This window comes from Equus asinus, chromosome 8 (assembly GCF_041296235.1).
Source record: "Equus asinus isolate D_3611 breed Donkey chromosome 8, EquAss-T2T_v2, whole genome shotgun sequence".
NCBI lineage: Eukaryota > Metazoa > Chordata > Mammalia > Perissodactyla > Equidae > Equus > Equus asinus.
Window position 1 is genome coordinate 18,584,398 of NC_091797.1, and position 13,638 is coordinate 18,598,035.

General features: G+C 46.2%; 1 protein-coding gene across 1 annotated transcript in view; it reads left to right on the forward strand.

Moving 5' to 3' along the window:
• Nucleotides 1-4,690: 4,690 nt before the first annotated feature.
• Nucleotides 4,691-13,638, forward strand: part of TNFRSF21 (TNF receptor superfamily member 21) — a 65,169-nt gene continuing 56,221 nt past the window's right edge. The window contains exon 1 of the mRNA XM_014837526.3: nucleotides 4,691-4,824. Coding sequence (XP_014693012.1) covers nucleotides 4,738-4,824 — 87 coding nt within the window. The 5' untranslated portion in view covers nucleotides 4,691-4,737. The remainder of the gene's footprint in view (nucleotides 4,825-13,638) is intronic.

The following is a 13,638-nucleotide window of genomic DNA, read 5'->3' on the forward strand; positions in this document are numbered from 1 at the left end:
ATTTTTCAAATCATCTCTCTCTTATCATCCAAAAGACAAGGAAGCTTCTGGAACTGTGCCTGCTTTGCAATTCTATTCCCATTTGATCTTCTCCAACAGTGTCTTCTTTGTAGCACGTCACCATGGAGACTTGATCAAACTCTTGCTCATGCACTTAATCTTGGAATCTGTTGCTGAATGGTTGATATTCCTTCCTTAGGCCAAAGAACAGAAAGTTCTTAAATGAATTCCTTTAAGAAAACAGAGCTGTGCACAAAATGTTTAACCCAAGTCCGGGATATGGCACTCTACTAATACAGCAGATTAAACCTGTTATTGTTTGTATAACGCAACTCAGGATGTTTGAATTAAGGCTTGGAAAAAGAAAAGGTACATCAGGTGTGTTAACTATTCCACAGCTTGTCAAACTTTCCAGTTTGCTTCACTCAACAAATATGTATTGAGTCAGGTAAATATCTTGAATCTTGACTATGGAGACATGAAGATGATTAAGACATGGATTTTGCCCCCAAAGAGCTCAAGAACTGGCCAAGGACATAGATAATTAAACTGACTATAGCATAATGTCATGCATGCCATAAGAGAGCCACGTGGGGAAAAAACGAGAGGAAAGATCGACTAAGTCTTTCCAAATGAGGGTAGAGAAGGTGAAGAAAGGACGTTAGGAAAGGCTTCTCAGATGAGGTACCATTTGAGGTTGGTCTTAAAGGGTGGATTCATAGGGATTCGTAAGCAGAGGAGAGGAAATGAAAACAATACCTAACAAAGGCTTGTTAACAAAGGAAGTATGACACGGACTGGGTAGTTAAGAAACGTAATGATCTAAATGGGATTAGTATGTAGAAACTGGGGTTTATAGGGATTGGCAGGGGGTGGGAACAGAAAACTAAGCTGGATATAGGAAGTAAAGGCTCTGTGTGCCATGTTGGTACATGTCTACTCAATCTCCTTGCAGTGGGGAGGGTTGAATTATAAACAGAGATCAGGACATGAGTAGTTTTATTGACTTTGAACTTCAAATTGAGAATAAGGAGGAATTGTTGGGTTTTTGGCCAGAGGGAAGGACATGATCAGATTCGGCTTCTAAAAAACTCACTTTCATTAGGGTGTGAAGAAGAGATTAATTGTAAGGACTGAGAGGTTCAGGCAAAAGGAGAGGCGGGGATACCAATCATAGGTTTGTGTAATCCTCTAGGCAAGCAGCCTTGACCAGAGCAGAAGGGATATAGGGGAGGAGCAAGGGAAAAACTGATAGAGACGGAATTAGAGTAGAATTGACTGAGATAGAATTAGCAGGTCTTCAGACAGATTGATGAGAGGGATGATGGATAACTCAGTCCTAGCCAATAGGAATGTTTTTCAGAAGGCACACATGATAAGTGTTCTTGCCCAGAACTTTAATCACATGGCCATACCTAGGAGCACCAGAGGCTGGGAAACACGGGCTTTTATTCTGGGCAGCCACACAATCAGCTGAAAATAAGTGTGTGTCTATAATGGGAGACAATAGCAATCTCTACCACCCATTCCTGCTGAACTATTTTAGTCACCTTTTCACCTTTCTCCTCCCTGAGACTCTGAGCTCCTCAAAGGCAGGATCAGCTCTTATTATTATCTCTGCAGTGGCCAACAGTGCCTGTCACACAGCAGATACTCAACACATGTGGAGATGAAACAATCTTGCTGTTGCCCAGACAAGCTTCATGCTCTTCTTTCCTCTGAGCTTGATTTTAGCTGATTCCTGCACCTTTTGCACGCTCACATCTATTCCCGTCAAATTCCTGCCATTCCTTCGTGGGTCAGCTCAGGATGTTGGCCATAAAGCAGTCACTGCTCAGAACCTCAGAACGTGGACAACTGTTATTTTCATTATGAAAACTGGGTACTTGATTTTTAAAGACTAAAATTTTACTAGAACTGCCAAAGGTACGCAGGATAAATAAAAAAATAAGGTAAAACTCAAGGCAAGATGGTAATTGTGGTGATTTCTCCAGTGTGCAGATACATAATCAGGTTTTTAACTAGAAAGACAGAAAATGGAAAAAATAGAAAGATAGAAAAAGCAGATCGACTGGAAATGTACTAAGGGAGAGGAAGGAATTAACAATGATTTTGAGACTGGGAGGCTAGGAGACTTGTGCAGCATCAGTAGAAATAGAAAAAGCCCAAAGCTGGGATGTGTGTGAAGAGATGCGGGCTGGGGAGTGATTATATGGCAGAGATATGACAAAGCTAGTTCTTGCGCATGATTGAATTTCTATCCTTTCCCAGAAAATAAATGTCTAAGTGACCATATTGAAAATGTGGCAATGAGTCAAACAATACTTGAAGAATTTTTACAAAGTGAAATGAAAGCATTTATACATTTTAATTCAAAGCAATAAAGTTTCACATCCCATCTAGATTCAAGTTATTCATAATCTATTTATCACTCATATAGAGGGATATTTATTTAAATGTTAACAGCAAACAGGATTGAGTGAATTCTCACCTGTCAAAATGGATATTCGATTTCAACTTGATGTGATCAATGTTATCCCAGGAAATGATGAAATCTGAAAGTAGTTGAAGCCAATTCAAACTTAGGTTTTAGGAAGATCAATAGTTGAGAAAGGACTCCTTATACTTGCACAGTAACCCAAACGCTAAATTTGCCCAACTTCATGGAGCAAATCACTCAGATCCTACTTTGAAAAATGTGAAGCTTGGATGCAAAGAGTTAAATGGACTAACTAGCAACAAACAACTGCTTTGACCGCCCCTCCCCCACCTTTTTTACACCTGTGTAACTTTTTTAACAAAAACTTATGATGGTATTGACCAGTCATTTGAGTTTTTGAAGAAATAATTGAAACTGTTATATATGGAGACACAATGCACGTCCCCGACTCTTTTAAACTTCTGGAAATAGCTGGACAGATTCAAGTTCAGACACTGCCCTCTCCTTAAAACTCCATATTTAGTCGTAACATTTTCTAGAAGTTCTTTGAATTTAACCAGCAGTTATATGTTCTGGCTTTTTCTACCTCCAACATTTATGGACAATTGTTTTCTTTACTGACACATGTTTAAACCAATAGATTGGAATTAAACCTCATATTAATTTTAGCATCTCTCAAAGTGTGCAGAGAACAAAGGCCAAAGCACTGTACATTAAAAAGAAAACGATTAGTTGGCACCTCTGCCTAAGTTACCTTCCGGGATACTGGGTATTGAAGCAGATAATTGAGAAAGTGTGTTTATCTTGAAGTAGAAGCGGTCAAGGGAAGTTAGACTAAGTGCAGTACCATAGGACCCACAAGTGAGCATGTGGACCAGACAGCCAAAGAGGTCATTTCAGTATAGTATGCCATGGGCTCTCAGTACATAGACAGGGGACACTACTGTACCAGAAATGGTGGCCACAGTCAGGAGACTCTGCCTTCCCGAGGTTAAACAAGGATTAACACATTCAGAAGTGTGGGAGATGCCAACCATCCAAGAGAACGTTCTGCTGGTTCTTACTTCCGAAGCAGCATCCTACCGCCCTTTCTACCCACCCACATCCCACAAAGGCATTTGGAACTCAACTCAAACGTTTTTAACACTTTTTTGTGGGGAAGGGTGTTTCTTATCTCTGTGATAATCTGATTCAAGACTCTGGATCCTTTAATTATGAAAATGCACCTGCCCACATGTTTCAAGGATTTCCAAGGCCTCTCGAGGACCATCCATGGACCCAACTCCACGGACTCCGGGTTTGGAATTCTTCGTCTGATTTCCTTAACTGCATTCATTAGCCTAGAGGTTCTCAAACTTTGCCACATATTAAAATCACATGGATAACTTTAAAAAATCCCAGTGCTCAGGCCACATCCCGTTCCAGTTAAATCAGAGTCTCCGGGGCTGGGACCCAGGCATTAATATATATGATCTAATCTCCAGGCGATTTTAAAGCGCAGCCAAGTTTGAGAATCAAAGCACTGGTTTCGTTTTGGCACGCAGTTGCTCTAAGTCCTCTAGGGTCGGCTGTTTTCAACCATTGCGTCAGAAACAACAGAAAGGCGTCCGCTGCAGGAATAATTTACTTAGAATCATCTAGGAAGAAAGAAGTTAATTTGGGTCAGCGTGCGCATGACTTCGCAGCGTTTTCCCTGGGTCAATAAGCAGCTGCAATTTCTTCAGCGAACGCCAAGGGGCACCCTCTCCCTCCTGGCTCCACCTGGAACGCCTTCCCCTTTCGGATAGCACAAAGAGCCCGGCCTCCTCCAGGCTGACATCACAAAGGGCCGATCCCCCGCCCCTTCGGCGCCACCACGTGTGTCCCCGCGCCCGGCGGCCAACCGACTCAGTTCCTCGCCGGCCGGTCTTGGGCAGCGGAGGAGGGTGGTTGGCAGTGGCTGGAAGCTTCGCTATGGGAAGTTGCTTCTTCGCTCTCTCGCGCCCAGCCCGCCTCCCTGGTTCTCCGCAGCCGCTGTCGGAGGAGAGCACGGGGAGGCGCGGGCTGCAGCCGCCGCTGCCTCTCCCCGCCCGGGCGGCCGCGCCGCTGGGCAGGTGCTGAGCGCCCCGGAGCCTCTCTCGCCGCCTCCCTCCTCTGCCCAGCTGCCCGGCTGCCGCAGTGCACATGGGGTGCTGGAGGTAGATGGGCTCCCGACCGGGGAGGCGGCGGTGGATGCGGCGCTGGGCAGAAGCAGCCGCCGATTCCAGCTGCCGGGGGGCCACACGCCCCGGGCGCGCCTGCGAGTCCGGGGCTCAGCCATGGGGACCTCCGCGAGTAGCAGCACCGCCCTCGCCTCCTGCAGCCGCATCGCCGGAGCCACGATGATCGCCGGCTCCCTTCTCCTGGTGAGCGCTCGGGGGGACCGGGGGCGGCGGCCGCGCGGGAGCCGGAGGCGCCGCTCTCCAGGAGCGGGGCGGGTCTCCGGGCTGGGGCCGCGGGAGGCGTGGGGTCGGGCCGGCCGGGTTGGGGGGCCCTGCAAGACAAGACAGCACGCGGGAGGGCTGCGACCGGGTTATTTGCGGGAGCCGCAGAGCTCAGCCGGGACTCGGGAATGTGGGTGAATTGTTTTCCTTGAAGCCTGGCTGCTCTGGAGGAGGCGCTAGGGGTGGCCGCCGGTTTGCCTGCGCATTTCAGGGCTTTCCCCCTACTCGGCCGCCCTCGTGCCCCCCCACCCCCTCCCCACAGCCCCCCAGCCCCCGGCAGCTGTTCCCTCCGCGTGGTGTGGGGCTGGGGCTGCGGCGTGGGGCGCCGAGGGCTCCCCGCCGCCGCCGCTTTGTTGCAGCCGCAGTGTCATGTCGGGATGCTACCGCAGTGGGAGAGAGTGGGACCGGTGCGCGCCGGGCGGTGGAGATGCCGGGCGCATCCGCGCCTTGCGGTCCCCAACCGGGCGCAAGCCGCCCCCTCCCCCATCTCTCTTCCTTGGCTCGGGTGGGTCCCAGTTTCTGCACGCCAGAAAGAACCTTGAGACCCACTCAGGCGCCTCCAAAGCGGCAGCTCCCGGTCAGCCAGCGCGCTGACACTTAAGTTGGGGGAGGGGGAGAGAGCGCTGCATAAAGGAAGATGAATTTTCTCCAGTCTTTCTGTCCCTCGTTTACCTGGGTCCAGGCTGAAGACCCTACAGGGTGGGGCAGGTTCCTTCTTCAGTACCCGGGCCACATTCAGCTCTAGGGCGTGCCCTCTCCGGAATCCCATCACTTACCTGGTTGAAGCCTGACGTCACCCTTGACTCAAAACTTATCCCAACTTCCCCAGAGCCCTTCTCCTTCTTTCCAAATGTTAGGGGAGAGGGGGCGAGTTAGGTGGGAGAAAATTAATTTAAGATCAAACCCTTGTGCCACCATAAGCTTCCCATGCCTATCTTTTTGTCTCTGCAAGGAGGGTGGAGATTCTTAGCTAAAAACCAAACAAAAACAAAAAACAAGAGCCTATTTTCATGGCAGGGCTGTGTAAGGGAAAGGCAGGCTTGCTGTCTCCTTCCCGAAAAGGGCTTCATGCCTGCCTGGCCAAGATCTGCCTAGATCCCAGGGCACTGCAGTTGCTATGGCCTGGGCATTCATCCTACAGACACTGGTTCCCTGTGAGTGTGTGTTTTAAGGGAAGAGAGAGACTACGGGAAAGTTTGGTGCCCTTAGCATTTATAATGAGGCAAGTCCTAGTCTCCTTCGGAGACTCTTTTCTGCCCATTTAGAGTAACGGGAAAGTCAAGATTTGTAGCCTTGAAACAAGCTGCGAGGATGGTGAGCAGTTGCGGGTGGGCGGAGGTAGTCTCTTCAAGCCGGCACCTGGATTGATATAGTCTTGGTGTGGAGAGAAATCCGTCTAAGCCCATGGGAACACTGATCTTGACATCAGTGGACGTAGATCTGTCCTTGAGTTTCTTCCTTCTCTGCCTTGGATCTACTCTTCTAGCCCGCCACATGTCTGTCGGGTCCCTCCAACACTCACATCGAGTCCAGTCCTAGATTAAATCTGAAATCAGTGTATTTCATTTATTTTACCTTTCAGCATGCAATAGGTTCTTAAAGTAAGGTCTCGGTGTACTCAAAGTGTAAGAGACTGGCTCCTTTTCTTAAGTCATTAACCTGGATTTACCTAAAAATTTTGCACTGGATTTGCAACTGAAAACCTGAGAATTGAAGTTTGGCTAATTTTTTTAAAAAGTGAAATTTATAGTGGAGCTTAGAAGCAGCCTCAAGGTGTTAGCTGAAATAGGAGTCCTTATTCTCCTGTTAACTACAATAGAAAGGCTCCACTTCAGTTCATGGAATGGCCGGGGGTCGACCCCTTGTCCTGAGGGGTGACTGAGAAGGGTGTACATGGGTCACCGGGGGCTATGTTGTAACCCCCAAGCAGGGTGGGGAGGTGCCATCTTTTATTTTTCCCATCGCCGCTCTTGCAAGCTCCAGTCCTCAGGACAGGTGTTGTTAATGTATCAGACCATGGGCTCGTGACATATTTCTCAGGATTATTTATCCCATTGGGATTCTTGACCATGTGAAAATAACAGGCACCAGGTCCCAGAGCCCAAGTAAACATGGCAGGGTGCTCAGAACACTCCTGGGGGCCGTTAGTGACCTAAGTATACATTGTGATTAGATTAGACAATAATGAACCCAATACAACGTCCTGTTTATTATGGCTTACATTTACCCCTCTTCTTGCAAATATCTCCCCTATTGTGTGGCAATATTTGTTATTGTCATCATTTTTGATGCTTTTTCTTGTCGTGACAGGCTAGCTGTATGAAAGAGAACTTACTATAAGATTTTTTAAAAAAGCTAATACAAGGCCAGCCCTGGGGGCCTAGTCGTTAAGTTCAGCGTGCTCTGCTTTGGTGGCCCAGGTTTGGTTCCCAGGTATGGACCTACACCGCTCTGTTAGCGGCCATGCTGTGCTGGTGGCCCACATACTAAAAAATAGAGGAAGATTGGTACAGATGTTAGCTCAGGGCAAATCTTCCTCAACAAAAAAACCAACCCCCCCATATGTGTATACTTATATATAATAATGATATGTATAACATATAGTATGATTTATATGTATATAAAAATTACTGTGCTAGGTGCTTTGTATATAGTATCTCATTTAACTCCCACTGTCTCTGAAGGGGGTGGTATTATTTCCATTTTACAGATGAGAAAATGGAGGCTGCAAAAGCATCATTGGTTTGTCCTGGGCCACACAGCTCCCAAGTGAGGGCACTGAGGCTGGAGCCCAGGACTGTCTGACTCTCAGCTCACGCTCTGCCTCACGCCTGGGCCACACTGCCTGTGTCACAACTCCAAACTGCTGGATGATGAAATGTAACAGCAGAGAAGGCTCACTGGGGCAAAGTTGAAATGGGTGGTTTGGTCTGTCGCGGAACGTAATGAGAATTACGAGAGTGCCTCTGGTAGGAAGTGTTCTTGCTGCTTGCACTTCTGTTTCTGATGAATTGAGGTGTCTGCATGATACTGGAAAGTAAACCATAAACTGAAAGACAAAATTTTCTGTGTTCCAGCCCAAAAGTCTGTAGAGAAGATAAAGGAGATTTAGGTTTGTGCCAGTGTGAAGGAATGCCCTAGAAGGGCTTGCCCACCATGATGCGACACACTCAGGGATGTCTCTTGCCCTCAGGGAGCTTGCTTTGACTGGACGGATAGAATGTGGGCAGTGGGGCCAGCCCAAGAGAAGGGAGCCGTAATTGATGAGGAAATGGTGTCTCAAGTTTTCGAAACTGCTATTCTGCATATATTATGAATTCCAGATAGAGGGACATTTGCTGCAAGGGCCTGGTCTTCTGTGTGCTGGCCTGGAAAGTACCAAGTATTAGTATTTGTCACTGTTATTGAGACTGGATACCTAGCTTGGTGCCACCTTCTGACCTTAGCTTCTTGAAGTTGTTGTCTAGAATTTGGCGCTTGACTTTGGCTATTTGACTAGGTAGGTGTGGCGTGCTCTGGTGGAGGCTGAACTTCTGATGGACTTGGTGGTGAGTTCAAGTAGAACTTTGAATTAGAGCTGATAGTACATCCAAAGGATTTTTCTCCTCTCTGTATAGCTTTTTCTTTTAAAGATTGGCGCCTGAGCTAACATCTGTCGCCAATCTTTTTGCTTTTTCTTCATTTACCCAAAGCCCTCTGGTATATAGCTGTATATTCTAGTCGTGAGTGCTTCTGGTTGTGCTATGTGGGATGCCACCTCAGCGTGGCCTGATGAGCAGTGCCATGTCCTTGCCCAGGATCCGAACTGGCGAAACTTTGGGCCGCCGAAGTGGAGCGCGCGAACTTAACCACTCGGCCATGCGGCTGGCCCCTGCTCTCTATATGTCTTAACTCCACAACACTGGAGTGTGAAAGTGGGAAGGAAAAAAACAGCCTAGATTTGGGAAGCAATTTATTGTATGTTAATAAACCTACATTGAGCACTTTCTCTGAGATAGGCATTGTCCTAGGCAGTGGGACCCCAGGGATGAATTAGGATCTGAGTGAAGCCCCACAGGTACAGTTTACATGGTGTATAAAATGTACATGGCTCCCAGCAGTGCTGGTTGGGTTTCACTGTCTTATATGGAATCAGTGGCTGAATGTGATATACTCGAAGTAATACACAAAATGTGATTGATGTTGAAATCTTTAAACTGCTTGAAGTAACTTTGGCTGTTAGTCTGAAAGAGGAAGGAAAATCTTCCAAGTCTCAGAATAACATAGATTAGTCTTGGTAAGGAAGGTGACTCATAATCAGAAGAATGGAGAATGGGGATCTGTACTGGAATGCGGGGTTTCCAACATTCCCCGTGAGTCTTCCATCCTTGTCAAAATGTATAGAATGGGATCGAGCTTTCTCATCTAAACTGTTTCTAGAGGCGTGTGGCTGGCTGAAGCTGCCTCAGGTCCAGTCCAAAACAAACAAACAAACCTCCAGTGTAAATAACATACACAAGCAAACCCAATCAGCAAGAAATAAATTCCTTGAAATGGAATGTCTACTACCTTAGGTTAAGAAAAAACCTGAGACTAAAAAGGCATAAATCCACCAACTGGCTAAATTACATATTTTAGCGTGGCTAAATTTGGACAGAGTCTATCAAGCTGGATGTGTAGGCACAGTTAATGCCCTATTTTCCAGGACAGTTTGCAGAAGGCCCCTTTCTCCAGGTGTGCCCTTATTGGATAGGGGCAAGTAGGCATGAGCTGCTGGGCTGGCCCTGGCTGGTGGTCTGTGGACTTTCTGCATTGTGGATCAGAATGCAGAGACATCACTTTACACTTGATTCCATCTGTCCAGATGAGAGGTAAAACCTCTTTGGAGATTCCATAGGCAAGTTGAAAATTGGTTTTGTACTCACCTGGCCCTTTATAAAGTACATGAAATGTAATTGGCATAAGCAAACTTCATTAATTTTTTTGGTGTCGGGAAATGGTCAGATGCATCATCAGACTATTCAAGGGCCTGTATGAATTGAGTGACTTTTCATTGCGTAAACTCCAATGCCTATTTTCCAGTAAGCACTAATACTCTGCTGGCCCTCTTCCCCCAGTAGGCCTGGCAAATTCCGGTGATGCCAGGCCACTGGCAACTTCCTGGCAAACTCAGGTGCTTCTGTTCTGTGACAAGAGGAGCCCAGAGTATCATCACCTTTGGGCATGTGCCTGATGACCATTTGGAGCAGACTCAGTCTGCACCATCAGGCTCAGAGATGTCTCTTTGACAGAATGAAAACTGAAGCCATAGTAAGAGTCAACTTGGCCCCCCAAATTGAACCCCCCTTTAGCATTAGCAGGACACTGGGCTTTGTTGCTTCTGGAGTGGCAGCTGCTGTGCTTTGATTCTTTAGGAATAGGGGCGAGATCATGAGTAAATACAGTAAATACTGGCCTTGCCCAGTGTTTGTATTTGTCAAATACCAAAAGTAAATAGGAATCCTAAGTTGGCTTGCATGCTGCCACCTGGCTTTCCTACCACCTCCCGTTTCCAGCCTGAGTCCAGGAGGAGGGGAGCTGGGCAGAGGTTATACCCCGGGAGGAAGCTGGCAGATGTCATTGAGCGTGTGCTGAACTGGGGCTGTCGAGAGGTGGGGCTCACTGATGCAGGCTGTTGATTCAGAGCAGCAGTGGTCTCACTCTTCTTGAGGGGTGCTAAAGGCTGCTGGGAACGGTTCATTCTCCCTGCATTCTGGCTATCTCGATTTTTTTCACATCAGCGTCCTGGCCAAGGAGATGACAGATGTTTGCAGTGGTGGGAAAGTTGTGCTCAGAAGGACCTCAGACAGTGGGCATGGCCAGGATGTGGGTGGGTAGTCAGGGCACTGAGCTGTGGCCCCATCCTGTCTTTAGAATATATGAAAATTATGGCAAAGGCTTTGTTCTAAAGTAAAAAACAGAACAAAAAGAAAAAAAGGAAAGGAGGCTTAGTAAGGGAAGTCATAGCAAGGCTCATTATCTGCTCTTTGTATAGTTTTCCATGTGCTCTTCTAGCCTGGAACTACTTGGTGGCTCTGTTGCTTGGAGCCATTTGCAAATCTGTTTTGGGTGAAGGAACATGAGTTTAATGGCTTTAGGAGAGAGGAGAGGAATGAATCCATGAGTCGTACAATCAAATGAGAGCAGCGGGGAATTTAAGATGGCTTTGGTGCTGAGAGCCCAGAAGGGAGGAATATTAATGGCTGTTAATATTAATCATTGATTTGATATTACCAACTCCTCTTATGTTCAGTACTTACCATTGACATTGTGTTGAGTACCTTCTACAAATGATCCCGGTAAATCTTACAAATCCATGAGCTAGTAAGTAGCATTAGTCCCATTTTACAGATAAGGGGATGAGGCTTAAGAGAGGTTACGGTCAAGCAATTGACAACTGCTAGAAAGAAGATTCAAATCTAGGTCAGTGTGGCTTCGTACACACCGCTCTTAGTGCCCGCTTGTGGGTAGGAGACGAGTAACCTGAATTTACTGGAATTTTGTTTTCTGTTAAAGGAATGATTTTACCCAAGAATTAAATGTTCTCTTTCCATCCGATGAACACTTCTGCTCCATGATGGCATTTGGAAGTTTAGCCAAAATGGCTGATTATACAGTAAGAGCAGCCTGTGTGTGTGTGTGTGTGTGTGTGTGTGTGTGTGTTAAAAGGGGAGGGCGTGGAGTCATTGGCAAGCGTTTTCCTATGGTGTGACTCTGACGGGCAAGGTGCCATGGTTAAGATGGAAAGATCCTCTTGCAAGTTGAAATGTTATAAATAGGGGATGGATGCTTTGCTTTCCTGCTACTTGGGTCATTTTGAAAAATATTTGCTTAGTGAGTAACAGTGTAACATGGGTTCTGCTTAGCAATGTAGTTTCAACTTAACTTAGCCTGAGAACCCGGGGACTGTTTAGGGTTTTCTTCGCTGCTAGTCTGATTATTTGTATAGGATGAGTGCATGGGTTTGCAGCACCTGTTATTAGTATTTCCTTTGTTAACTATTCATTTCAGGTCTCTGAAACTTTAATTCCGTGATGTGCATAGTCCCATTGATGATGTTCTCTTGTGGTTTATTGCGCTCTCTGTAGCAGACATGTAAACAAGCTTTTAAACATCCCTTCCTAGATTGTAGATACTGAGAAAGAAAGGTAGAGTGTGAGAGGAAATTTAATCACTGGTTCTGGGAAAGAGGGTGGAATTCTGGTCTCCCAAAGAACCTTTGAGATGAGACCATTATCTGATTTCATCCTTGGCATGGCCAGGTCAGCTTAATCAGGATTAGGAGAGGAGGGGGGGTTCGGAAGGGGGAAAAAGATTCAAAGGCAAATGTTAGCAGATTCCAAGAATAATTTAACTGGGTTATTCACTCCTTGCTCTTCCTTTACTTCTAGAAGTTCATGGCTCCTTGTATTTAAATCTTGTTTACCTGGCCCAGGGAAAATGCCAAATTGGACAAAGTTTGGGTCTGCGTCTCTCCTTATTTGGAATGCTCAGGGGCCAAGGTTGTTATTTCATTTCAGCTTCTTAAAGACGCCGGACAGTGTGCTATTCATCTTTGTATTCTGGCTCAATGGCATGACACATAGTAGATAAGCAGTAAATGATTGTTGAATGAATTCCGGAAGGATCTTGTTCTAAACTGTTCATTCATTCTGGACAAGTTAGAGAGCAATTGGAGTTTACGCTACATCTCAGTACTCTGAGCTACAACTCAAGGGTATTTAGTTATTAACGAAGAACATTTTAAACTTAAGCAAGTTGGCAGACTAGAAGAACCTAGTAGGTATGGAATTCTCTTTATGTGTCTTCCCAATTCATTTTTATTCTTTGACAGTATGCAAACATTTATGTATAGTTAAAAACTAATGTGTATGTACTTAGTTGTGTTTTGCTTTTCTTGTGTAGCTATTTTCTATTATCTTACAGATATTTTTCACTCATTTAATGAATATGGTGCATCTATTAAATGTTAGATGTTACTAGTCTCTGGGTATATGATAGTAAAAGGTTATTCATGGCCCCTTCCTCTTGGAGTTCATAGATTATCAGGTAAAACAGAAGGGGTGACTAAGTCCTCTTTAAGGACTGACCTCCTTAAGGAACAGAAGGAAGAGTATGCCAGTATGAGGGAACAGCATGGGGAATGGTCCAGAGGTAGGAAAGAGGCTACGTGTTCAGAGAGCAGAAAGAAGGCCATCATGGTGGGGGCTCAGGTTGGTGTGGTTGGGCAAAGGGAGTGTGGATTGAGGTTGAAGAGGTAGGCAGGGCCCAAATCATATGAGACCTTTTAAGGTGTGAACGTGTCAGCATATCATTTGGAGTTCAGAGGCAAGCAGGGTTGAATTAGATTTTGGTTTTTTTTCCTGGGAAAGACTTGCTCTGAGCTAACATCTGTTGCCAGTCTCACCACCCCCACCTTTTTTTCTCCCCAAAGCCCCAGCACATAGTTGTATATTCTAGTTGTAAGTCCTTCCAGTTCTTCTATGTGACCTGCTGCCACAGCATGGCTACTGACAGACAAGCGGTGTGGTTCTGTGCCCGGGAACGGAACCTGGGCCACCGAAGCGGAGCGTGCCAAACTTTAATAACCACTAGGCCATCAGGGCTGACTCTGAATTAGATTTTTTTAAAGCTCGTTCTGGCAGCTCTATGGAGAATGGATTAGAAAAGGGAAGCACAGAAGCAGGAGGCCAGCTGCAGTCTTTCTGAAGCTCAGGG